Source organism: Lissotriton helveticus, chromosome 3_1 (assembly GCF_964261635.1).
Source record: "Lissotriton helveticus chromosome 3_1, aLisHel1.1, whole genome shotgun sequence".
Classification (NCBI taxonomy): Eukaryota; Metazoa; Chordata; class Amphibia; order Caudata; family Salamandridae; genus Lissotriton; species Lissotriton helveticus.
Genome location: NC_136061.1, coordinates 64,235,427 through 64,260,270, shown reverse-complemented (window position 1 = coordinate 64,260,270; position 24,844 = coordinate 64,235,427). Strand labels below are relative to the sequence as shown.

Sequence of the window (24,844 nt, the reverse complement as noted above, 5' to 3'; positions counted from 1 at the left end):
ATCTCCCTTTTACTAACCAGGCGTAGGTGCTGTGTTTCTGGCTGAACCAGCGCATTAGCCCAGGCCTACTTTTGATCCCAATTCAAACCTGCTGTGATCGGTTATAGATATTATGTGGGGTTAAGACACCTACAGTAATACTCAGGAAGAAAAAAAGTAAGATAGCTCTGGTAGTTAATGTACTTGCTGGAGTGACCTGTGTTTTGTTGAGTCACAGTTTTGACTCATCATAAACTTGCTTGGAGGGTTAATGTTCATGCTGCAAAGCACAACGTGTAACATGCAGATCACAGATTTTTTTGTGTGTAGATAACTTAGCGGGTTACTGGTTTTGTCACAGAGATCGTTTTATTACTTGAATTAATACGTTACAAGCCGTTTACGATATATAGCACAGTGAGATATTACTCAACATCAGGGAGCTGCGTGCAAACACCAAGGCAGCTGCCTCATAGCAAGAGAAGGATGCAGTTTATATCAGCCTGAAACATTAAAATAACAACCACACCCTTCTCTGATATGTTACTTAAAAAAAGTTATTAAAGAGTCAAATTAATTTCAAACTGAGATAAGAGAAGGCATAGAAAATGTTCATCAAATGTAATCACCCCAAGGCGCATATTATCAAGCCCCTTATCGCCGCGTCATCTGCACTTTTCTGCCGATATCGCGGCGATATTTACATCGCCCTATTATCAAGGTAGCGTTAAGTCAATTAACGTGGCTTAAAGACACGTTAATTGGATTAACGCTGCCTTGGTTATAGGGCCCCTTTCATGATAAACTCATCGTGAAAGGGGGCGTGCAGTGGGTGTTGCGGTGGGCGTTCCACCGCAACACCCATTCATTTCGACGCTGCCACCTATTATCAAGAGAGGCGATAATAGTTGGCAGTGCCGAATTTAAGAACAGGAAACACCTGTTCTTAAGGTGGCGAAATGAGGAGAAATGCTTAATTTCTCCTCGTTTTTAGATCTCGCCTGCCAATGCGCATGCGCATTGCTGGCGAGACATATAGAGGACCACCAGCAATCCTACCAAGAGGGATTTGGAGTGCGGATTCTCCCCAATGCATGTGAGGCATTCAAGCACGAAGCTTCACCAGCACGCACTTGGCCTCACTTCTCGCTCACACCCCATATGTTCATTCCCTCCCACCCTTCCGACTTCAAAGGAACGCCACCACGCAATGCTGAGAGCTTGTTAAGTTAATGTTTTTTTTTTTAATCCGTGCTTTGCCGCTCCCCTGCTCCCCAGCCCCCCGCCACGCAATGCCGAGAGCTTGTCCTTCTAAGTTTCTTTTTTAGCCTTAGTTTCAATTTCAATTACAATCTCACTCTCGGTGTCTTTGTAAAGAATTATTTAGAAACCAAAAATGTCTCTCTCTAACTTTAATACAGATACCACAGGCAATACTTAACTGCACCTTAAGAGAGCCATTGCTTCACTGTTACAGTTTACACTTAAACTGTTGTTGCACGAATCACTACAGTGGCTTATTGAAATATACTCATTAAAGTAAATGTTTCATCGGATACCATTTCATTCTAAGTGTATAGCCACACAAGAAATGTTTTTTTAATCATTATGTCAAATGGGCAACAAAAAAAAACATCCTTTGCAATCTTTTTTAGTGAAAAAGTGAAAGATTTAAAGGAGCAGGGAAACTAAATATTCCACTCCCCTACTTTCACCTTGCCTGCATAAATAAACCAGCACCCCATAAGAGGCTTTCCCCACACTGGTGACCAGCTTGCGCAACTTCAGTATTTCAAAGACTAACTCGAATGTGAACACTAATTTTGGATCTCGAGTGTGATGGACATCGAATCACCTCAGAGTTGGACTCCATTGAGTTACACGCTTCACCGGCTATCTCCCAGCATAGCCACCCAAAAGCAATCTTGCTACTAGGCTGAATTATGTCTTCCTAATAAAATGAAATTAAAGCACAAACAATGCTTCCCATTTACAAACTCATTCCTCCATATGTGTTTCTCTCGGTTTTCCAATTTGCTCCTACTGTGCAAATATTACTTATTGATCTATGAGAAGTGGAAGAAAATACAAACGTATTATTTATTTAATGACAGAGGGTTCTGATGTAAACATGGAGTCCAGCCCAGGACAAAAGCAGGCACAAAACAACATGAAGTAACTCCAACTCCACCCTCCACCCTCCAACTACAACCTCCAACTCCAACCTCCACCCTCCAACAACAACTCCACCCTCCAACTCCACCCTCCAACTCCACCTCCTCCCTCCAACTCCACCATCCAACTCTACCCTCCAACTCCACCCTCCAACTCCACCCTCCAACTCCACCCTCCAACTCCAACTCCACCCTCCAACTCCAACTCGACCCTCCAACTCCAACTCCTCCCCCAACTTCACCCTCTAACTACACCCTCCTACTCCACCCTCCAACTCCAACTCCACCCTCCAACTCCAACTCCACCCTCCATCTCCACCCTCCAACTCCAACTCCACCCTCCAACTCCAACTCCACCCTCCAACTCCAACTCCACCCTCCAACTCCAACTCCACCCTCCAACTCCACCCTCCAACTCCAACTCCACCCTCCAACTCGACACTCCAACTCCACCCTCTAACTCCACCCTCTAACTCCACCCTCTAACTCCACCCTCTAACTCCAACTCCACCCTCCAACTCCACCCTCCAACTCCACCCTCCAACTCCACCCTCCAACTCCACCCTCCAACTCTACCCTCCAACTCCACCCTCCAACTCCAACTCCACCCTCCAACTCCAACTCCACCCTCCAACTCCGCACTCCAACTCCACCCTCCAACTCCAACTCCAACTCCACCCTCCAACTCCACCCTCCAACTCCACCCTCCAACTCCAACTCCACCCTCCAACTCCACCCTCCAACTCCACCCTTCAATTCCAACTCCACCCTCCAACTCCACCCTCCAACTCCAACTCCACCCTCCTACTCCAACTCCACCCTCCAACTCCACCCTCCAACTCCAACTCCACCCTCCAACTCCACCCTCCAACTCCACCCTCCAACTCCAACTCCACCCTCCAACTCCACCCTCCAACTCCACCCTCCCACTCCACTCTCCAACTCCACCCTCTAACTCCACCCTCCAACTCCAACTCCACCCCCCAACTCCAACTCCACCATCCAACTCCAACTCCATCCCCCAACTCCAACTCCACCATCCAACTCCAACTCCACCCTCCAACTCCACCCTCCAACTCCACCCTCCAACTCCACCCTCCCACTCCACTCTCCAACTCCACCCTCTAACTCCACCCTCCAACTCCAACTCCACCCCCCAACTCCAACTCCACCCTCCAACTCCAACTCCACCCCCCAACTCCAACTCCACCATCCAACTCCAACTCCACCCTCCAACTCCACCCTCCAACTCCACCCTCCAACTCCAACTCCACCCTCCAACTCCACCCTGCATCTCCAACTGCACCCTCCAACTCCAACTCCACCTTCCAACTCCACCCTTCAACTCAAACTCCACCCTCCAACTCCAACCTCCAACTCCACCCTCCAACTCCAACTCCACCCTCCAACTCCCCCCTCCAACTCCACCCTCCAACTCCACCCTCCAACTCCAACTCCACCGTCCAACTCCACCTTCCAACTCCACCCTCCAACTCCACCCTTCAACTCCACCCTCCAACTCCACCCTCCAACTCCACCCTCCAACTCCACCCTCCAACTCCACCCTCCAACTCCAACTCCACCCTCCAACTCCACCCTCCAACTCCACTCACCAACTCCACCCTCCAACTCCAACTCCACCCTCCACCTCCACCCTCCAACTCCAAATCCACTCTCCAACTCCACCCTCCAATTCCACCCTCCAACTTCACCCTCCAACTCCACCCTCCAACTCCACCCTCCATCACATGGGGACACCACCACATCACTCGGGGACACCACCACATCACTCGGGGTCAACACCACATCACTCGGGCACACCACCACATCACTCGGGGACACCACCACATCACTCGGGGACACTACCACATCACTCGGGGACATCACTCGGGGACACCTCCACATCACTCGGGGACACCACCACATCACTCGGGGACACCACTACATCACTCAGGGGCACCACCACATCACTCAGAGGCACCACCACATCACTCAGCACCACAACAGCACTGTCCTTGCTTGCTAGGAACAAGCATTGCCATAGCCAATAGGACTCGCATTAAGGAAAGTGAACGCAATCGGCATTGTGAATAACAATACTATTAATTTATATATTTTCAAACACAACACATATTTAAAAAATGTGTCATTTACAATACCAATAGCTCACACTTTCCTAATGCGAGACCTATTGCATTGCAAATACTTGTTGCTTTTTCCATGTGTGCTGCCTTGTGCAGCACACATGGAAAAAGCAAAGTGCCAAGGTTTGTTTGTGTACAGGAAGGTGTCCCTTCCTGTACGTAAACAAACCTCTTTTTAAAAATGCCAATTTGTAACTTACATGTGTGCTGCATGAAGCAGCACACATGTAAGTTACAAAATGGCATTTAAGCTTTGTTTATGTGCAGGAAGGAACACCTTTGTGTACATAAACAAACGTTCCCTGCCTGCGCTGGTGTTAAGTTGTAAAACTTACCGCCATCGCAGGGGGAAACGCTAGGCTGCACCTTATCCTTGGTAATATGGTGCAGTCTGGCGTTTCCGAAGTGGCGAAGAGAGGCATTAAGCCAAGTCGACTAACACCTCTCTTCTCCACTTTGTTGGTAATATGCCCCCTAGTGTCTCACCGTCCCCTCTATAACATATGTTTGTGCAGCACTAGTAGTTGTTAAGAGAGGGGACAGGATTCCATTCCAGAGAAGGAGGGACCCTGTAAACTCTGGGCCTAACGCTGGGTGTGCTCGTTTGAAGCCACCCAACGGATGAAAATAAAATGACATGCCGCCATCTTCCTGTAGCGATTACAGTCAGCCAGCAGGGGGCAGACACGAACTTAAAATAATTTATAAGGCGCGTAGTTACCACACATCAAACTTTCACTCACTAGAAGAAAGAAAATAGTTGCGCGCATCAAGGGAAACAGTTCCTGCACTGCCCTGCTCCTCTTCACTGTATATGACACCTCCCTTTCTCGACATGCATTAATTATTATAAACCGTTGACTGAACCAATATTAACTGATAAATAATAGTATTTCCTTTTTCTGTGGAAAATAGTAAAGTTGAGTTATTATCTGCTCAGGGGCGGCTCTAGGCTCATGGTGGCCCTGGGCAGGGAGCGTAGGTAAGGGGCCCCGGAACAGGGGGTCCGGGCGGGGCAGAGCCCCCCTGAGCTCAGGAAGGTGTTTTAATAAAACATCCAGAAAAGGTGTTAGATGACCAGTACCTGCGGCTGCTCCTACCCTTCCGAATTTGTCTCAGAACGATAAAATTTAGGAGGAGGAGCCAGATTGCTCCTTCCTGTGACGCTACGAAAGCCTGCTGAGCCGCCTTTCACTTTCGTTTCAAATAACCAGATTTGTATACTCGAATTCTCTTCATTTTGCTTGCAATGTTATATACGCCTGCACCAGCGGGCCAGCGGGCCAGCAGTGGGTAGGGAAATAAAGAGCCAATCAGGAACCAGGAGGAACGCAGGCGCCGAGGCCAGTGAAGGGGGGATTGAGGGGGGGATCAGGGTGTTTGGAAGTGGCCGCCAAATCCCTGCCAGGGGCCGCCACGCAAATATGTATCCATCCTCAGAGGATTATTAAATTAAGGATCTATATTGGCGTGGTGGCCCCTGGGGTTTGGAGGCCCTGTGCAGGTGCACAGCTTGCACATGCCTAAGGCCGCCCCTGATCTGCTGTAGGATTGGACAGACCCGCGACGCTCCCTGGCGGGTCCGCGGAACCTCCTGCTGAGGCGTTCTCTGCTTCCTCTGATATTTTTCATGTGTTCGGACAATCTCTCGCCTGCTTTTCTCCTTCGCAAGTGCCTTGAGGCTGCCATACTGTATCTAGCACTTTTCAAATACCCTAAGTAAACCGACATAATAAACAAGCATTTACAATGCAATGGTTTTGCCTTTGTTAAAGTTAGAGCTATTGGCATTGCTCTTGACACTCTGAAGCTCCACTCTGAAGCTCCACTCTGAAGCTCCACTCTGAAGCTCCACTCTGAAGCTCCACTCTGAAGCTCCACTCTGAAGCTCCACTCTGCACTCTGAAGCTCCACTCTGAAGCTCCACTCTGCACTCTGAAGCTCCACTCTGCACTCTGAAACTCCACTCTGCACTCTGAAGCTCCACTCTGAAGCTCCACTCTGCACTCTGAAGCTCCACTCTGAAGCTCCACTCTGCACTCTGAAGCTCCACTCTGAAGCTCCACTCTGCACTCTGAAGCTCCACTCTGAAGCTCCACTCTGCACTCTGAAGCTCCACTCTGAAGCTCCACTCTGCACTCTGAAGCTCCACTCTGAAGCTCCACTCTGCACTCTGAAGCTCCACTCTGAAGCTCCACTCTGCACTCTGAAGCTCCACTCTGAAGCTCCACTCTGAAGCGCCACTCGGAAGCGCCACTCTGAAGCGCCAATCTGCAGCTCCACTCTGAATCTGCAGCTCCACTCTGAATCTGCAGCTCCACTCTGAATCTGCAGCTCCACTCTGCACTCTGAAGCTCCACTCTGAAGCTCCACTCTGAAGCTCCACTCTGAAGCTCCACTCTGAAGCTCCACTCTGAAGCTCCACTCTGAAGCTCCACTCTGCACTCTGAAGCTCCACTCTGCACTCTGAAGCTCCACTCTGCACTCTGAAGCTCCACTCTGCACTCTGAAGCTCCACTCTGAAGCTCCACTCTGCACTCTGAAGCTCCACTCTGAAGCTCCACTCTGCACTCTGAAGCTCCACTCTGAAGCTCCACTCTGCACTCTGAAGCTGCACTCTGAAGCTCCACTCTGCACTCTGAAGCTCCACTCTGCACTCTGAAGCTCCACTCTGCACTCTGAAGCTCCACTCTGCACTCTGAAGCTCCACTCTGAAGCTCCACTCTGCACTCTGAAGCTCCACTCTGCACTCTGAAGCTCCACTCTGAAGCTCCACTCTGCACTCTGAAGCTCCACTCTGAAGCTCCACTCTGCACTCTGAAGCTCCACTCTGAAGCTCCACTCTGAAGCTCCACTCTCCACTCTGAAGCTCCACTCTGAAGCTCCACTCTGAAGCTCCACTCTCCACTCTGAAGCTCCACTCTGAAGCTCCACTCTGAAGCTCCACTCTCCACTCTGAAGCTCCACTCTGAAGCGCCACTCTGAAGCGGCACTCTGAAGCTCCACTCTGAAGCTCCACACTGAAGCTCCACTCTGCACTCTGAAGCTCCACTCTGAAGCTCCACTCTGCACTCTGAAGCTCCACTCTGAAGCTCCACTCTGAAGCTCCACTCTGCAGCTCCACTCTGCAGCTCCACTCTGAATCTGAAGCTCCACTCTGAAGCTCCACTCTGAAGCTCCACTCTGAAGCTCCACTCTGAAGCTCCACTCTGAAGCTCCACTCTGAAGCTCCACTCTGCACTCTGAAGCTCCACTCTGCACTCTGAAGCTCCACTCTGAAGCTCCACTCTGAAGCTCCACTCTGAAGCTCCACTCTGAAGCTCCACTCTGAAGCTCCACTCTGAAGCTCCACTCTGAAGCTCCACTCTGCACTCTGAAGCTCCACCCTGCACTCTGAAGCTCCACTCTGAAGCTCCACTCTGCACTCTGAAGCTCCACTCTGAAGCTCCACTCTGCACTCTGAAGCTCCACTCTGAAGCTCCACTCTGCACTCTGAAGCTCCACTCTGAAGCTCCACTCTGCACTCTGAAGCTCCACTCTGAAGCTCCACTCTGCACTCTGAAGCTCCACTCTGAAGCTCCACTCTGCACTCTGAAGCTCCACTCTGAAGCTCCACTCTGAAGCTCCACTCTGCACTCTGAAGCTCCACTCTGCACTCTGAAGCTCCACTCTGCACTCTGAAGCTCCACTCTGCACTCTGAAGCTCCACTCTGCACTCTGAAGCTCCACTCTGAAGCTCCACTCTGAAGCTCCACTCTGAAGCTCCACTCTGAAGCTCCACTCTGCAGCTCCACTCTGCAGCTCCACTCTGCAGCTCCACTCTGCAGCTCCACTCTGAATCTGCACTCTGAAGCTCCACTCTGAAGCTCCACTCTGAAGCTCCACTCTGAAGCTCCACTCTGAAGCTCCACTCTGAAGCTCCACTCTGAAGCTCCACTCTGAAGCTCCACTCTGCACTCTGAAGCTCCACTCTGCACTCTGAAGCTCCACTCTGCACTCTGAAGCTCCACTCTGCACTCTGAAGCTCCACTCTGCACTCTGAAGCTCCACTCTGAAGCTCCACTCTGCACTCTGAAGCTCCACTCTGCACTCTGAAGCTCCACTCTGAAGCTCCACTCTGCACTCTGAAGCTCCACTCTGCACTCTGAAGCTCCACTCTGAAGCTCCACTCTGCACTCTGAAGCTCCACTCTGAAGCTCCACTCTGCACTCTGAAGCTCCACTCTGAAGCTCCACTCTGCACTCTGAAGCTCCACTCTGAAGCTCCACTCTGAAGCTCCACTCTGAAGCTCCACTCTGAAGCTCCACTCTGAAGCTCCACTCTGCACTCTGAAGCTCCACTCTGAAGCTCCACTCTGCACTCTGAAGCTCCACTCTGAAGCTCCACTCTGCACTCTGAAGCTCCACTCTGAAGCTCCACTCTGCACTCTGAAGCTCCACTCTGAAGCTCCACTCTGCACTCTGAAGCTCCACTCTGAAGCTCCACTCTGCACTCTGAAGCTCCACTCTGAAGCTCCACTCTGAAGCTCCACTCTGCACTCTGAAGCTCCACTCTGCACTCTGAAGCTCCACTCTGCACTCTGAAGCTCCACTCTGCACTCTGAAGCTCCACTCTGCACTCTGAAGCTCCACTCTGAAGCTCCACTCTGAAGCTCCACTCTGAAGCTCCACTCTGAAGCTCCACTCTGCAGCTCCACTCTGCAGCTCCACTCTGCAGCTCCACTCTGCAGCTCCACTCTGAATCTGCACTCTGAAGCTCCACTCTGAAGCTCCACTCTGAAGCTCCACTCTGAAGCTCCACTCTGAAGCTCCACTCTGAAGCTCCACTCTGAAGCTCCACTCTGAAGCTCCACTCTGCACTCTGAAGCTCCACTCTGCACTCTGAAGCTCCACTCTGCACTCTGAAGCTCCACTCTGCACTCTGAAGCTCCACTCTGCACTCTGAAGCTCCACTCTGAAGCTCCACTCTGCACTCTGAAGCTCCACTCTGAAGCTCCACTCTGCACTCTGAAGCTCCACTCTGCACTCTGAAGCTCCACTCTGAAGCTCCACTCTGCACTCTGAAGCTCCACTCTGAAGCTCCACTCTGCACTCTGAAGCTCCACTCTGAAGCTCCACTCTGCACTCTGAAGCTCCACTCTGAAGCTCCACTCTGAAGCTCCACTCTGAAGCTCCACTCTGAAGCTCCACTCTGAAGCTCCACTCTGCACTCTGAAGCTCCACTCTGAAGCTCCACTCTGCACTCTGAAGCTCCACTCTGAAGCTCCACTCTGCACTCTGAAGCTCCACTCTGAAGCTCCACTCTGCACTCTGAAGCTCCACTCTGAAGCTCCACTCTGCACTCTGAAGCTCCACTCTGAAGCTCCACTCTGAAGCTCCACTCTGCACTCTGAAGCTCCACTCTGCACTCTGAAGCTCCACTCTGCACTCTGAAGCTCCACTCTGCACTCTGAAGCTCCACTCTGCACTCTGAAGCTCCACTCTGAAGCTCCACTCTGAAGCTCCACTCTGAAGCTCCACTCTGAAGCTCCACTCTGCAGCTCCACTCTGCAGCTCCACTCTGCAGCTCCACTCTGCAGCTCCACTCTGAATCTGCACTCTGAAGCTCCACTCTGAAGCTCCACTCTGAAGCTCCACTCTGAAGCTCCACTCTGAAGCTCCACTCTGAAGCTCCACTCTGAAGCTCCACTCTGAAGCTCCACTCTGCACTCTGAAGCTCCACTCTGCACTCTGAAGCTCCACTCTGCACTCTGAAGCTCCACTCTGCACTCTGAAGCTCCACTCTGCACTCTGAAGCTCCACTCTGAAGCTCCACTCTGCACTCTGAAGCTCCACTCTGCACTCTGAAGCTCCACTCTGAAGCTCCACTCTGCACTCTGAAGCTCCACTCTGAAGCTCCACTCTGCACTCTGAAGCTCCACTCTGAAGCTCCACTCTGCACTCTGAAGCTCCACTCTGAAGCTCCACTCTGCACTCTGAAGCTCCACTCTGAAGCTCCACTCTGCACTCTGAAGCTCCACTCTGAAGCTCCACTCTGAAGCTCCACTCTGAAGCTCCACTCTGAAGCTCCACTCTGAAGCTCCACTCTGCACTCTGAAGCTCCACTCTGAAGCTCCACTCTGAAGCTCCACTCTGAAGCTCCACTCTGCACTCTGAAGCTCCACTCTGAAGCTCCACTCTGCACTCTGAAGCTCCACTCTGAAGCTCCACTCTGCACTCTGAAGCTCCACTCTGAAGCTCCACTCTGCACTCTGAAGCTCCACTCTGAAGCTCCACTCTGCACTCTGAAGCTCCACTCTGAAGCTCCACTCTGCACTCTGAAGCTCCACTCTGCACTCTGAAGCTCCACTCTGAAGCTCCACTCTGCACTCTGAAGCTCCACTCTGAAGCTCCACTCTGAAGCTCCACTCTGAAGCTCCACTCTGCACTCTGAAGCTCCACTCTGAAGCTCCACTCTGCACTCTGAAGCTCCACTCTGAAGCTCCACTCTGCACTCTGAAGCTCCACTCTGAAGCTCCACTCTGAAGCTCCACTCTGCAGCTCCACTCTGCAGCTCCACTCTGAATCTGAAGCTCCACTCTGAAGCTCCACTCTGAAGCTCCACTCTGAAGCTCCACTCTGAAGCTCCACTCTGAAGCTCCACTCTGAAGCTCCACTCTGAAGCTCCACTCTGCACTCTGAAGCTCCACTCTGCACTCTGAAGCTCCACTCTGCACTCTGAAGCTCCACTCTGAAGCTCCACTCTGCACTCTGAAGCTCCACTCTGCACTCTGAAGCTCCACTCTGAAGCTCCACTCTGCACTCTGAAGCTCCACTCTGAAGCTCCACTCTGCACTCTGAAGCTCCACTCTGAAGCTCCACTCTGCACTCTGAAGCTCCACTCTGAAGCTCCACTCTGCACTCTGAAGCTCCACTCTGAAGCTCCACTCTGAAGCTCCACTCTGAAGCTCCACTCTGAAGCTCCACTCTGAAGCTCCACTCTGCACTCTGAAGCTCCACTCTGAAGCTCCACTCTGAAGCTCCACTCTGCACTCTGAAGCTCCACTCTGAAGCTCCACTCTGAAGCTCCACTCTGAAGCTCCACTCTGCACTCTGAAGCTCCACTCTGAAGCTCCACTCTGCACTCTGAAGCTCCACTCTGAAGCTCCACTCTGCACTCTGAAGCTCCACTCTGAAGCTCCACTCTGCACTCTGAAGCTCCACTCTGAAGCTCCACTCTGCACTCTGAAGCTCCACTCTGAAGCTCCACTCTGCACTCTGAAGCTCCACTCTGAAGCTCCACTCTGCACTCTGAAGCTCCACTCTGCACTCTGAAGCTCCACTCTGAAGCTCCACTCTGCACTCTGAAGCTCCACTCTGAAGCTCCACTCTGAAGCTCCACTCTGAAGCTCCACTCTGCACTCTGAAGCTCCACTCTGAAGCTCCACTCTGAAGCTCCACTCTGCACTCTGAAGCTCCACTCTGAAGCTCCACTCTGCACTCTGAAGCTCCACTCTGAAGCTCCACTCTGAAGCTCCACTCTGCAGCTCCACTCTGCAGCTCCACTCTGAATCTGAAGCTCCACTCTGAAGCTCCACTCTGAAGCTCCACTCTGAAGCTCCACTCTGAAGCTCCACTCTGAAGCTCCACTCTGCACTCTGAAGCTCCACTCTGCACTCTGAAGCTCCACTCTGCACTCTGAAGCTCCACTCTGAAGCTCCACTCTGCACTCTGAAGCTCCACTCTGCACTCTGAAGCTCCACTCTGAAGCTCCACTCTGCACTCTGAAGCTCCACTCTGAAGCTCCACTCTGCACTCTGAAGCTCCACTCTGAAGCTCCACTCTTCTCTCTGAAGCTCCACTCTGAAGCTCCACTCTGCACTCTGAAGCTCCACTCTGAAGCTCCACTCTGCACTCTGAAGCTCCACTCTGAAGCTCCACTCTGAAGCTCCACTCTGAAGCTCCACTCTGAAGCTCCACTCTGAAGCTCCACTCTGAAGCTCCACTCTGCACTCTGAAGCTCCACTCTGAAGCTCCACTCTGAAGCTCCACTCTGAAGCTCCACTCTGAAGCTCCACTCTGAAGCTCCACTCTGCACTCTGAAGCTCCACTCTGAAGCTCCACTCTGCACTCTGAAGCTCCACTCTGAAGCTCCACTCTGCACTCTGAAGCTCCACTCTGAAGCTCCACTCTGCAGCTCCACTCTGCACTCTGAAGCTCCACTCTGAAGCTCCACTCTGCACTCTGAAGCTCCACTCTGCACTCTGAAGCTCCACTCTGAAGCTCCACTCTGCACTCTGAAGCTCCACTCTGAAGCTCCACTCTGCACTCTGAAGCTCCACTCTGAAGCTCCACTCTGCACTCTGAAGCTCCACTCTGAAGCTCCACTCTGCACTCTGAAGCTCCACTCTGAAGCTCCACTCTGAAGCTCCACTCTGAAGCTCCACTCTGAAGCTCCACTCTGCACTCTGAAGCTCCACTCTGCACTCTGAAGCTCCACTCTGCACTCTGAAGCTCCACTCTGAAGCTCCACTCTGCACTCTGAAGCTCCACTCTGCACTCTGAAGCTCCACTCTGAAGCTCCACTCTGCACTCTGAAGCTCCACTCTGAAGCTCCACTCTGCACTCTGAAGCTCCACTCTGAAGCTCCACTCTGCACTCTGAAGCTCCACTCTGAAGCTCCACTCTGAAGCTCCACTCTGAAGCTCCACTCTGAAGCTCCACTCTGAAGCTCCACTCTGCACTCTGAAGCTCCACTCTGAAGCTCCACTCTGCACTCTGAAGCTCCACTCTGAAGCTCCACTCTGGCTGAACATAACAGTCTCCAGTTTCACACGTTACATTTGTGTTAGCTGCATTACGTCATAATTTATTGTCAAAGGCTGGTTCAAATATGTTCTTTCAATGTTTCAAGCTGTTTTCAAGCGTTCACGCTTTAGTCAGCCCACTACCGAGCAGACTGACCCGGACCCAGCCCAGTCCATCCAGGGCTTTCAGTGGCATTCATCACAGTGTCTCACCGGAAGGCGGGCATCAGAGAGAAGCGGGAGGGGGCGGGAAAGGGGGAGGAGAGAGCTGACGACGGCCGGCCGGAGCACGAAGGCGGGCACCAAAACAAGCGGGAGGGGGAGCAAGGGAGGTGCCGGCAATGCCGGAACAGAATCGGGGGCGTTCCCGGCGTCGCGTGACGTCGGCAAAAGCCAAAGAATGTCGGGAACGCCCCCGTGTCTGGTCCGGCATTGACGGACAGGCCCCTAGTCCAATGGCAAGGCTCCATTTACGGAGCCAGCCAATGAATGAGGAGGGCCGACCCAAAGCACACTACAATTCTCATCAGGTTTTCGCCTGCGCGAAAAAGATGCGCAGAGCGCATCTTTTTGGCGAGGCAAAACCTAAAAATTAATATGCAGAACAGCATGTAATGTAAACCCTATAGCCATTTAGACAACGTAGCGAAAACTGAGTGCTGTAAAAATGAAGAGTTTGGGCTAACTTTAAAAAAAAACGTATTTGAGAGGCGTTGCACCAAACCTCGCTTTAGAGGTTTCGGTCCCTTATTTCGCTCTTGCGTGGTTCGTTGCAGGTCTGGTTTCAACCTTTATGGCGGGGGCCACTTTGCTTCCCGGTGTGGCTCGGGCAATAATCCAGCGCTTTTGAATTTAGACAGCTGATTAACCCTTTGTAGAGCTTGCATCGATGCGCGTGCGTGTGCTCAAGCTTCATGCTTTACATAGCGCCCAAGACTGTAGCTGTTTCTACGTGCTGTAAGTAGCAATTGTTACTGTTACTCAATTTAATCATACTCAATTTATTAACCACAGAAGGATAAGAGGCTGAGTTGAACCTGGTGGAATACATACGCATGATATATAGGTCACACCAGAAGCATGCACTTATTTCACTGAGCTAACTTGCTGGCTGGTAAACCAAGTGTCAATCATTTTCACTCCCAGGTTGCAGAAGGAGTCAGTTGACATCTCGCCACGCCTCTTCGAATGCTCCAATCAGACTGGGACATTTGTGGCCACAGAAATAACAGATTTCAACCAGGACGACCTTGATGAGGATGACGTCTTCTTGCTCGACACGTGGGACCAGGTAGGAAGAATGAGAGGATAAGGAAAGAGGGTTAGGGGGTTTGGAAGGACATACAGTGTGTGAGAGGCTGGCAGGGAATGGTAGAGTGCACACAGCAGCGTGGCCGAAAGGAGATGGTGCTCACGGGTTAGGATAGCCAGTTTGCTCCTTGTTCGGTCCAGATTTACTAAAGCGCTGCGCTGGAACAAAGCATTGCAAACTCATGCAAAGTCTTCCAAAATGAATGACGGTTTTTGTGCAAGAATCTGTCCTTTCCTGCAGAAAAACAATCCTACCTACAACACAGGCACCCTTGCACCGTGAAATAAGGGTGCCAAATTTGGCGCAAGGTAGCCAAAAGTGCGTGCGCTTGTGCATGGGTGGAATGTGCAAATGCTTAGTGCTTGAATATCAACAGTTTCCACCTACACTCAGTCAGTGTGTCACTAGCCCTCCTCGGAGGCTTCTCCTGGGGATCTTGACCCACCCCCCCTACTGCCATGTCACAAATCCACCAGCGGTCATTTATGGGCTACTGTGATTGGACACAAAACCAATTAGCGATAGGCGCTGGATGAACCTGTACCTTTTTGGTTGATCCTTTCATTTTAAATTGGTCTGTCCCTTGGTTGACCATTGTCCTGAAATTAGGGCGGTTCCGTCACCAGCATGCGGCTGCCGCGCGGCCGCCCCGCCCCCTTAGCACTGCGGCGGAAGCACTGCGGCGGAATAGCCGCCGCAGTGAAGGGGTTAAAGAGGGTCGACTAAAAATAGTGGGAGCCACTTTCTTAAGTGTTCCAAAGAAGCGCTAGTTAGCAAATGTTATGAAAAACTATTTAATGAATAGGTCTCCTTGTTTTAAAAATTGCGTTTTATATGTTTTCTTAGAACATATTCTGCATTTCTATCTTGGTGAGCACTGCCATTCTGTGGCCCTCGGATAATGTACAACTGTAGTCCTTCTTCTATTTTTGAGAAATGTCCCAGTTTTTGGTTTTTAAAATCTGGTCACCCTACCTGAAATGGTTCTTGAATGCTACGCTACCCAAATAGTGTTTCACCAGGGAGGGACGGAGATAAGATAACTCTGTGGGTGCGGATACCACCTCTAGACCCCCTCTTGCTGTCCTTTGGTACAACCCAACTCTGACGTCCTATTCCACAGGTTTTCTTCTGGATCGGGAAAGATGCCAATGAGAAGGAGAAGGAAGAGGCGGCTGTAACTGCGCAGGAGTACCTGAAGACGCACCCCAGCGGCCGCGACCCAGACACCCCCATCATAGTGGTGAAACAGGGCTACGAGCCCCCAACGTTCACTGGCTGGTTCCTTGCGTGGGATCCCTTGAAGTGGAGCGTAAGTGTGGACTCTGGGATTGGTCGCTTCAGAAGGAGGGGTGGCAGGTCGTAGAACTAGGAGATGGTTCTTTGAGGCACTACAATGGGCTAGAGTAAGTCAAACGTGTGACTATTGGGTCTACCTTGGGGTCTCTCACGGTTCTCGGGGGGTGAATTATGCAAAAGTCTTCATGTCGTGTTGGTTCCGCTGGATGGGATTCCATCTTGACAGTGCCTTCTGGTGACCTTCAAATGAGTTGGAGCGTAGAACAGGCCCCTTGGGGAACATCCATGACAACGCGGTCAAAACACTGCGCTGCCATTACCACGCGTCTTTTACAATGCAAGTCATTACCACAACTTGCGATGGAGGGCGCTCTAGACTAAGGAATAGTAGATTTACTATTCCAACACCTTCCCTACTGTACGTAGGCTGGAGTTGGAATAGTAAATCTTACTATTCCTAAGTCCAGCACCCTAAAGCGCACGTCGTGGTAACGACTTCCGTGGTAAAAGATGCGTTGTGATGTACCGCAATCTAAAAGACCGCATTGTAACATCATACAACCGGCCCCATGGATGGATCCCAGTGTAGAACTGTACTTGTGCTTAGAGGGAGATTCCTACAAAGCGATTGCCTCTTTTTTGACTCCATGGCCCGCCCTCATGAGAGTTTAGCGTAGGGCAGCGCAGTAAGTAGCTTGCTGCGCTTTGCTACGCCCAAATGAAAGGGTAGGAATGCACCGTATTTATGCAATACATTACTTTCCTGTGCTTTCTTCCTGCGATGGCAACGTTTTGGCTGCCTAGTGCCAATATCGGCACCCTTGCACCAAAGTTGCACCATTGCATGCAGATTATTTTTTGTGCAGGGGGACACCTTTCTGCACAGAAACAATAAGAGGCGTTTTCCTCTTTCTATGTGTTCAGCAGAATGTAAACAAAATAACATGCCATTACTTTTTAGCCTGAGCCCTATACTTGAAAGAGAGGTCTCTATCAGCTTTAAGAGGATTCTTTCCTGCTTTATGTTGGACAAATCATGATATTTGGCCTAGGTCTTTTGTTTGCCTCTGCCTGCAGCTGTTTGAGTGTCTTACAACATAATTAAATACTGGCCTCCCCAATGGACGAATGGGATTATCAGAATTTTACAAACTACCCTAGTTTTGACTGTGTTCTCGTTTCAGTGGCAGGGACATGAACCAAGCAGACAGTGGGTCTCTCTACTTCTCGTGTCAGGTGAGCTCAGAAGGACAGGTGGTAAAAGATCCTTTACCAGCCGGCTGGAGTACGGCAACACGCTCTACACAGGAATCGCCACCCAACTCTTGAAGAGACTTCAGGCAATATAGAACTTAGCTACCAGACTCAAGCTTGACCAACCCAGACAGACCCACATCACCCCCCCACCCCCGTCAGGAGCCTCCACTGGCTCTCCATTCAGAAAAGATGCCAATTCAAGATGCTGACACACGCCTACAGACCCTTCTTGACCAAGGACCAGCATACATCAGCCACCGTCTGAACTACCACCAACCCTCCAGACACCTGTGCTCTGCCTCCCTCCCCCTCGCACACACTTCCCGCATCCACCGAAGCTACAAGGGAGGTCGACTCTTCTCCTACTTTGCCTCCAAATCCTCGAACGACATTCCCTTTTACCTTCAAACATCATACTCTCTCCTGGAAATCATAAAGGGACTCAAGACCTGATTTTTCCCAGCAAGAACCTAGCGCCTGGAAGCCCTCATGGGTGATTAGCCGCACTCTACAAATCCGAGTTGATTGATTGATAGACCACACACTATCAGGCATTAACATATTTTTATTGGCCTTCTCTTGATTATACACTCTTTTAGGGAGCAATGACAATGGTTAATGATCTCTCTGGAGAGGGCATTAACTATGGTTATTGTGAGAAGCTGGCCTGGTATATGATGTCCACTAACATAAGTGGGCACCTTGCACTAGTCCAGACAACACTCTCTAAGTGGTAGCTGTAGAGAGCAGCCTGCAGGCTTAGTCCAGAAGGAGTGTAAGGCAGCTTGAACCACACAAAGTATTGTAAAAATATGTTTTTATTATATAATACTCTCCAACACATAGAAATATCTCCTACCCAGAGATATGCACAATGCATACAATACTTCAGCAAAGAAACACAGGAAATAGCATGAAATACACAGTGGCCCTAGGGGGAGACCAAACCATATACTATGAAAGTGGTATAAGAACCACGACTCAAGTCAAGGCAGTGTCGAGAGGACGTAGAAATGCTGGGACCCAGTGGACCCTGAAGAAACCCAGTGGAAGACAGAAGGTTGGAGAACCACCCCACCCGTGGATACCCTAGTATCCACGTTACCTACACTAAGGAAGCCGTGTGCATACGGGTGAATTGTTGTCGAAAACCGGCGTCAAACCCAATGGAGGACGTCAGGAAAGTGCCGCTGCTGGAAGAGGAGAAAGTGTCCAGTGGAATCCGAGGGTGGATTTTGATGAGAGGTACCTGCAAGCAGAGGCGACAGAGTCTATGTCACTCAGGAGTGACCAGGAGACTTGGAAGAAGAATGCCCTCAGATTTTGTGCATTGCAGGATGGATGACGATGACCTTGAATCTGCAGCTGTGAGGATCAGGCGACGCTGAGGAGGACCAGGCTGCGGCACTTTCAGAGCACAGGAATGCGACATATTTACAAAGATATGTCACATTCCTGTGCTCTCCCCTGCGCTGGCGCACAAACAGCTGCCATGCGGTGGCGCACGCCCACATGCACCATGGTGAAAGGATGCCTGTGCTATGGGGAGATTGTTTTTGTGCAGGAAGGAGCACCTTCCTGCACAAAAACAATCACTACAGGCATTTTGCTCTTTCAATGCGAGATGTAGAATAGTAAAAACCAGAGGAGAAATTAAACATTTCTCCTCGTTGTGCCTCACTACGCCTTCCCTAGGTTGGTGTAGCATACTGACGCATTTCCAGGCTTACGATTCCTAGTAAATCTGGAAATGTCTTCCGTTCCATGGGTGTCGCATGGGAACACCCACAGCAACACCCATGGAACGCCCCTTTCACGCAAAGTGCTGCGTGTAAATGGGCCATATTTACAAGGACAGGAAAAGCCACGCAGGTTGGCTTTTCCTGTCCTTGTAAATATGGGGCAGGGAAATGCGTGCCAGTGCGTCACAAAAAGTGATGTACTGGCAGCGCACGGGGCTTGGAAATCTGCCCCCTATATCTTTAGTGAGTGGTGCTAGCACCAGCTTATAAATACTGCAATGGCAGGCCTGTGGTTCCATTTTGAATGGTCTCTCATGGGTGGCATCAGCCCATGGGAGACCTCTGGGGTACCTATGCCCTGGGTACCTTAGTACCATATAATAGGAACTTATAAGGGTACCCCAGTATCCAAGCTGGGATGTACCTAAGTACTGAACACAACAATTTAGGGAGAAAGCAGATAGACTGGGACCCTGATTAGCAGGATCCCACTTAGACTAGTAAATAACAACTTGGCACCAGGCCAAAAGTGCGGGTAACTATAGAAGCAGATCCTACTTTCCTCCAGTTATCATCCTGAGCTGAGGGCATTAATGCTTAATCAACAGCCTGTAAAAGCAGAGAAGGCAACATTGCTTCATGAATTGCTGTAAGGCGTGCGGTCTGCGGAAGGTTATCTTCTGGCAGTAAAGTAGTTCTCCTTTGCTCCACAGAACCAGAAATCCTACGAAGAAATGAAGGCCGAGCTGGGAGACCCCAGCTTGATAGCTCAGCTGACGAAGGTGAGTGTAGTGATGACGTTTTGACAAGATGGCGTGCTATGACGTGACGTCACCCCGGCAGGACCAGGAGAGTCTGCGAGCTTTCAAGGAGGAGGAGAGCGCATCCTCATATTCTGTTGTTTTCTCTCCTTTTTTGCTCCTCTTCTCTCCCCTCCTCTTCACACTCGTTTTTGTTCCAGGTATTAATGACGTCACTTCATTCTCCCTTCATCATGTCATTTCTAATGTCCTTTTGTCCTTTTTCATAGAACCTCTTTTTCCACGAGCCTGATGTGCTTGACTTGGAGCGAATTAGTGTAATTCTGGTGCCTCTGAAGGGCTCGTAGCGCTGGGGAGAGTCAGAAGCATTTAAGATCCATGTCACTGGAAGAACAGAAGGGCTGGGGAGAGTCAGAAGCATTTAAGATCCATGTCACTGGAAGAACAGAAGGGCTGGGGAGAGTCAGACATGTTAGGCCCGTGCCAATGGAAGCACAGAAGGGCTGAGGAGAGTCAGACGTGTTAGACCCGTGACAATGGAAGAACAGAAGGGCTGGGGAGAGTCAGACGCATGTTAGACCCATGTCAATGGAAGTAACACAAGGGCTGGGGAGAGTCAGACGTGTTAGACCCATGACAATGGAAGAACAGAAGGGCTGGGGAGAGTCAGACGCATGTTAGACCCATGTCAATGGAAGTAACACAAGGGCTGGGGAGAGTCAGACATGTTAGACCTGTGCCAATCGAGGAACAGACGGGCTGGGGAGAGTCAGGCATGTTAGACCCGTGCCAATGGAAGAACAGACGGGCTGGGGAGAGTCAGACATGTTAGACCAATGCCATTGGAAGAACAGAAGGGCTGGGGAGAGTCAGATATGTTAGACCCGTGCCAATGGAAGAACAGAAGGGCTGTGGAGAGGCAGACATGTTAGACCCGTGCCAATGGAAGAACAGAAGGGCAGGGGAGAGTCAGACATGTTAGACCCGTGCTAATGGAAGAACAGAAGGGCTGAGGAGAGTCAGACGTGTTAGACCGGTGACAATGGAAGAACAGAAGGGCTGGGGAGAGTCAGACGCATGTTAGACCCATGTCAATGGAAGAACAGAAGGGCTGGGGAGAGTCAGACATGTTAGACCCGTGCCAATGGAAGAACAGAAGGGCTGAGGAGAGTCAAACCTGTTAGACCCGTGACAATGGAAGAACAGAAGGGCTGGGGAGAGTTAGACGCACGTTAGACCCATGTCAATGGAAGAACAGAAGGGCTGGGGAGAGTCAGACGCATATTAGATTCATGTCAATGGAAGAACAGAAGGGCTGGGGAGAGTCAGACGCATATTAGATTCATGTCAATGGAAGACCAGAAGGGCTGGGGAGAGTCCGACATGTTAGACCCTTGCGAATGGAAGAACAGAAGGGCTGAGGAGAGTCAGACGTGTTAGACCCGTGACAATGGAAGAACAGAAGGGCCGGGGAGAGTCAGACGCATGTTAGACCCATGTCAATAGAAGAACAGAAGGGCTGGGGAGAGTCAGACATGTTAGACCCTTTCCAATGGAAGAACAGAAGGGCTGAGGAGAGACAGACGTGTTAGACCCGTGACAATGGAAGAACAGAAGGGCTGGGGAGAGTTAGACGCATGTTAGACACATGTCAATGGAAGAACAGAAGGGCTGGGGAGAGTCAGACGCATATTAGATTCATGTCAATGGAAGAACAGAAGGGCTGTGGAGAGTCAGACATGTTAGACCCTTGCCAATGGAAGAACAGAAGGGCTGAGGAGAGTCAGACGTGTTAGACCCGTGACAATGGAAGAACAGAAGGGCTGGGGAGAGTCAGACGCATGTTAGACCCATGTCAATGGAAGAACAGAAGGGCTGGGGAGAGGCAGACGCATATTAGATTCATGTCAATGGAAGACAGAAGGGCTGGGGGGAGTCAGACATGTTAGACCCTTGCCAATGGAAAAACAGAAGGGCTGAGGAGAGTCAGATGTGTTAGACCCGGGACAATGGAAGAACAGAAGCGCTGGGGAGAGAAGACGCATGTTAGACCCATGTCAATGGAAGAATAGAAGGGCTGGGGAGAGTCAGACGCATTTAAGATCCATGTCAATGGAAGAACAGAAGGGCAGGGGAGAGTCAGACATGTTAGACCCTTGCCAATGGAAGAACAAAAGGGCTGAGGAGAGTCAGGCGCATGTTAGACCCATGTCAATGGAAGAACAGAAGGGCTGGGGAGAGTCAGACGCATGTTAGACCAATGTCAATGGAAGAACAGAAAGGCTGGGGAGAGTCAGATGCATTTAAGATCCATGTCAATGGAAGAACAGAAGGGCAGGGGAGAGTCAGACATGTTAGACCCGTGCCAATGGAAGAACAGAAGGGCTGGGGAGAGTCAGACGCATGTTAGACCCATGTCAATAGAAGAACAGAAGGGCTAGGAAGAGTCAGACGCATGTTAGACCCATGTCAATGGAAGAACAGAAGGGCTGGGGAGAGTCAGACGCATTTAAGATCCATGTCAATGGAAGAACAGAAGGGCAGGGGCGAGTCAGACATGTTAGACCCGTGCCAATGGAAGAACAGAAGGGCTGGGGAGAATCAGATATGTTAGACCCGGGCCAATGGAAGAACAGAAGGGCAGGGGAGAGTCAGACATGTTAGACCCGTGCCAATGGAAGAACAGAAGGGCATGGGAGAGTCAGACATGTTAGACCCGTGCCAATGGAAGAACAGAAGGGCTGTGGAGAGTCAAACATGTTAGACCCGTGCCAATGGAAGAACAGGATGGCAGGGGAGAGTCAGACATGTTAGACCCGTGCCAATGGAAGAACAGAAGGGCTGGGGAGAGTCAGACAGGTTAGACCCGTGCCAATGGACGAACTAAAGGGCTGGGGAGAGTCAGACATGTTAGACCCGTGCCAATGGAAGAACAGAAGGGCTGGGGAGAGTCAGACGCATTTAAGATACATGTCAATGGAAGAACAGAAGGGTTGGGGAGAGTCAGACATGTTAGACCCGTGCCATTGGAAGAACAGAAGGGCTGGGGAGAGTCAGACATGTTAGACCCGTGCCAATGGAAGAACAGAAGGGCTGGGGACAGTCAGACATGTTAGACCTGTGCCAATGGAAGATCAGAAGGGCAGGGGAGTGTCAGACGTGTTAGACCCATGACAATGGAAAAACAGAAGGGCTGGGGAGCGTCAGATGCATGTTAGACCCATGTCAATGGAAGAACAGAAGGGCTGGGGAGAGTCAGACATGTTAGACCCGTGCCAATGGAAGCACAGAAGGGCTGAGGAGAGTCAGACGTGTTAGACCCATGACAATGGAAGAACAGAAGGGCTGGGGAGAGTCAGACGCATGTTAGACCCATCTCAATGGAAGAACAGAAGGGCTGGAGAGAGTCAGACGCATATTAGATTCATGTCAATGGAAGAACAGAAGGGCTGGGGGGGAGTCAGACGCATATTAGATTCATGTCAATGGAAGAACAGAAGAGCTGGGGAGAGTCAGACGTGTTAGACCCGTGACAATGGAAGAACAGAAGGGCTGGGAAGAATCAGACGCATGTTAGATCCATGTCAATGGAAGAACAGAAGGGCTGGGGAGAGTCAGACATGTTAGACCCGTGCCAATGGAAGAACAAAAGGGATGAGGAGAGTCAGACGTGTTACACCCGTGACAATGGAAGATCAGAAGGGCTGGGGAGAGTCAGACGCATGTTAGACCCATGTCAATGGAAGAACAGAAGGGCTGGGGAGATTCAGACATGTTAGACCCTTGCCAATGGAAGAAAGAAGGGCTGGGGAGAGTCAGACGCATGTTAGACCCATGTCAATGGAAGAACAGAAGGGCTGGGGAGAGTCAGACGCATATTAGATTCATGTCAATGGAAGAACAGAAGGGCTGGGGAGAGTCAGACATGTTAGACCCTTGCCAAAGGAAGAACAGAAGGGCTGAGGAGAGTCAGACGTGTTAGACCCGTGACAATGGTAGGGCTGAGGAGAGTCGGACGCATATTAGATTCATGTCAATGGAAGAAAAGAAGGGCTGGGGAGAGTCAGACATGTTAGACCCTTGCCAATGGAACAAATGAAGGGCTGAGGAGAGTCAGACATGTTAGTCCCGTGACAATGGAAGAACAGAAGGGCTGGAGAGAGTCAGACGCATGTTAGACCCATGTCAATGGAAGACCAGAAGAGCTGGGGAGAGTCAGACGCATATTAGATTCATGTCAATGGAAGAACAGAAGGGCTGGGGAGAGTCAGACATGTTAGACCCTTGCCAATGGAAGAACAGAAGGGCTGAGGAGAGTCAGACGTGTTAGACCCGTGACAATGGTAGAACAGAAGGGCTGGGGAGAGTCAGACGCATGTTAGACCCATGTCAATGGAAGAACAGAAGGGCTGAGGAGAGTCGGACGCATATTAGATTCATGTCAATGGAAGAACAGAAGGGCTGGGGAGAGTCAGACATGTTAGACCCTTGCCAATGGAACAACAGAAGGGCTGAGGAGAGTCAGACATGTTAGTCCCGTGACAATGGAAGAACAGAAGGGCTGGGGAGAGTCAGACGCATGTTAGACCCATGTCAATGGAAGACCAGAAGGGCTGGGGAGAGTCAGACGCATGTTAGACCCATGTCAATGGAAGAACAGAGGGGCTGGGGAGAGTCAGACATGTTAGACCCGTGCCAATGGAAGCACAGAAGGGCTGAGGAGAGTCAGAGGTGTTAGACCCGTGGCAATGGAAGAACAGAAGGGCTGGGGAGAGTCAGACGCATGCTAGACCCATCTCAATGGAAGAACAGAAGTGCTGGGGAGAGTCAGACGCATATTAGATTAATGTCAATGGAAGAACAGAAGGGCTGGGGGGAGTTAGACGCATATTAGATTCATGTCAATGGAAGAACAGAAGAGCTGGGGAGAGTCAGACGTGTTAGACCCGTGACAATGGAAGAACAGAAGGGCTGGGGAGAATCAGACGCATGTTAGATCCATGTCAATGGAAGAACAGAAGGGCTGGGGAGAGTCAGACATGTTAGACCCGTGCCAATGGAAGAACAAAAGGGCTGAGGAGAGTCAGACGTGTTACACCCGTGACAATGGAAGATCAGAAGGGCTGGGGAGAGTCAGACGCATGTTAGACTTATGTCAATGGAAGAACAGAAGGGCTGGGGAGATTCAGACATGTTAGACCCGTGCCAATGGAAGAAAGAAGGGCTGATGAGAGTCAGACGTGTTAGACCCGTGACAATGAAAGAACAGAAGGGCTGGGGAGAGTCAGACGCATGTTAGACCCATGTCAATGGAAGAACAGAAGGGCTGGGGAGAGTCAGACGCATATTAGATTCATGTCAATGGAAGAACAGAAGGGCTGGGGAGAGTCA

At 50.8% G+C, this 24,844-nt stretch overlaps 1 protein-coding gene across 2 annotated transcripts in view; it reads left to right on the top strand.

The window, feature by feature from the left end:
- The window catches only part of VIL1 (villin 1), a 184,702-nt gene that overhangs the window by 104,280 nt on the left and 55,578 nt on the right, over window positions 1-24,844 (top strand). For both annotated transcript variants that reach the window (XM_078679240.1, XM_078679239.1), the window contains exons 16-18: window positions 14,229-14,373; window positions 15,518-15,706; window positions 19,406-19,474. In XM_078679240.1, coding sequence (XP_078535366.1) covers window positions 14,229-14,373; window positions 15,518-15,706; window positions 19,406-19,474 — 403 coding nt within the window. The remainder of the gene's footprint in view (window positions 1-14,228; window positions 14,374-15,517; window positions 15,707-19,405; window positions 19,475-24,844) is intronic.